Here is a 2,069-nt window from a genome sequence, read left to right as displayed (position 1 = left end):
TGCTGCTGCTGCTGCTCGCATGGACAGGCATCCCCCTGCCCCGCAGATTCCCTCATACTCAGAGACGCTACATGGCAGCAGCAGCAGCAGCAACAGCAGCAGCAGCAGCTGCTGCTGCTGCTGCTGCTGCAGCGATTCTATTGGGGCCTCGCGCAGAGGAGACAGTGGAGGGGCCCCNCTGCTGCTGCTGCTGCTGCTGCAGCGATTCTATTGGGGCCTCGCGCAGAGGAGACAGTGGAGGGGCCCCCCTGAGTCTGCAGCTGCCTCCGCTGCTGTCTTGGGGGCCCCCTTCTGTGCTGTCTCCTTCTCTCTCTCTGTCTCCTTCTTCTCTCTTTCTGTCTCCTTTTTCTTTTTTTTTGTCTCCGTCTCCTTTGCTGTCTCCTCTTTGCGGCTACCGGTCTGTGGGCAGCGCAGCCCCTCGCCAGGGTGTCTCCTCTGGCTCGGAGACAGCAGCAATCTGCTGCAGCAGCAGCATCAGCAACAGCAGCAGCAGCAGCAGCAGCAGCAGCAGCAGAGATAGCCGATGCACCCCACTACCCAGTGCAGGCAGCTGTCTCCGCCCTGAAAGAAGAGACAGCAGAAAGGAGACAGAAGGAGACAGCAGAAAGGAGACAGAAGGAGACAGCAGAAAGGAGACAGAGGGATGGGGGGGCCCCCAGCTGTCTCCTTTGTGGCTGGGGGGGCCCCAACCCCTCTACATAAACACCTCCGCTTGCTGCTGCGTCTCCGGCTCTGTAGAAGCTGTGCTGGCGCTGCATGTCTCCTCTGTCTGTCGCCGCTGCTTGACTGCCTGCAGCAGCAGCAGCAGCAGCAGCAGCAGCAGCAGCAGCGGCAGCAGCAGTAGTAGTAGTTGCAGCTGTGGGGCGGTACAGCAGGAAGAAAACAGCAGCAGCAGCAGCAGCAGCAGCAGCANCAGCAGCAGCAGCAGCAGCAGCAGCAGCAAGCTGCGGGGGCTGCAGCTGGGCCTGCTGGTGGCTCTGGAAGCAGCAGACACGGGGCGGGTGCTGCTGCTGCTGCTGCAGAATGCAGCAGCACTAACGCTGCTGCGGCATCTCAACTGTCTCCTTTCTGTCTCCGATGCAGAGACAGTTGACAGTCTTGCTGCTGCGCTGCTGCATGCACATGCATACAAACAGCAGCAACAGCAACAGCAGCAGCAGCGGCAGCAGCGGCAGCACAAGCAGCAGCACGAGAAAGATCTGCTCAGCAGCAGCAGCAGCAGCAGCAGCAGCAGCAGCAACGCGGGAGAGCTGCTGTTTGGGGCTTTGTGCTGCAGTGCATGCAATGCAGCAGCAGAGTGTCTCCTCAGCTGCAGCAACAAAAAAGAAACAAAAAAAAACAAAAAAAAAATAAAAGTAGAAGGGCTCATCCGTCCCGTGCGTCTCCGTGAGCGTGACGCTCGCTGTGCTGCAACTGCTGCTGCTGCTGCTGCTGCAGCAGCAACAGCAGCAGCAGCAGGCCGCATGCAGCAGCAGCAGCAGCAGCAGCAGCAGCAGCAGCAGACAGTCTGTCTCCCCGTCCTCTTTGCTGTTGACTGGCAGCCAATCACTGCAGCAGAGGCATTCCGCACCATCTGCAGCGAGCACAGAGACTTGCTGCTGCAGCAGCAGCAGCAGCAGCAGCAGCGGCAGCAGCAGCAGCAGCAGCAGCAGCAGCAGCAGTAGCAGTAGAGGGTAATCGCTGCCTAGAGAGCAGCAGCAGCAGCATTTGCATGCGCCTTCTTTTGGTAGCACAGATACAGAAAACAAATAAAAATAAAAATAATTTATGTCTCCTTTAGTCTCCTTATGTCTCTATCTGTCTCCTTTTGTCTCTATCTGTCTCCTTTTGTCTCTGTCTCCTGTCTCCTTCTGTCTCCTTTTGTCTCTTTCTGTCTCCTTTTGTCTTTTTCTGTCTCCTTTTGTCTCTTTCTGTCTCCTTTTGTCTCTATCTGTCTCCTTTTGTCTCTTTCTGTCTCCTTCTGTCTCTATATATGCTTCAATAAAAACAGTTTACAGCAACAGCAAACAAAAACAAACAAAATGCATGCATGCACGGTCCAGCAAAGTGCTGCATGCATGCACAGACAC

At 56.3% G+C, this 2,069-nt stretch overlaps 1 protein-coding gene across 1 annotated transcript in view; it reads left to right on the top strand.

Annotated features, from left to right (window-relative positions):
• Positions 1–1,664, top strand: part of EMH_0028250 (uncharacterized protein) — a gene marked incomplete at both ends in the record, with an annotated part of 6,370 nt that extends 4,706 nt beyond the window's left edge. The window contains 3 exon segments of the mRNA XM_013494134.1: positions 3–177; positions 181–912; positions 916–1,664. Of these exon segments, the coding sequence (XP_013349588.1) occupies positions 3–177; positions 181–912; positions 916–1,664 (1,656 nt within the window).
• Positions 1,665–2,069: the final 405 nt, after the last annotated feature.

Source organism: Eimeria mitis, genomic scaffold (assembly GCF_000499745.2).
Source record: "Eimeria mitis Houghton genomic scaffold, Emh_scaff1045, whole genome shotgun sequence".
Taxonomy (NCBI): domain Eukaryota; phylum Apicomplexa; class Conoidasida; order Eucoccidiorida; family Eimeriidae; genus Eimeria; species Eimeria mitis.
Note: the sequence above shows the minus strand (reverse complement) of the source record. Positions and strands in the feature narration are given on the sequence as shown.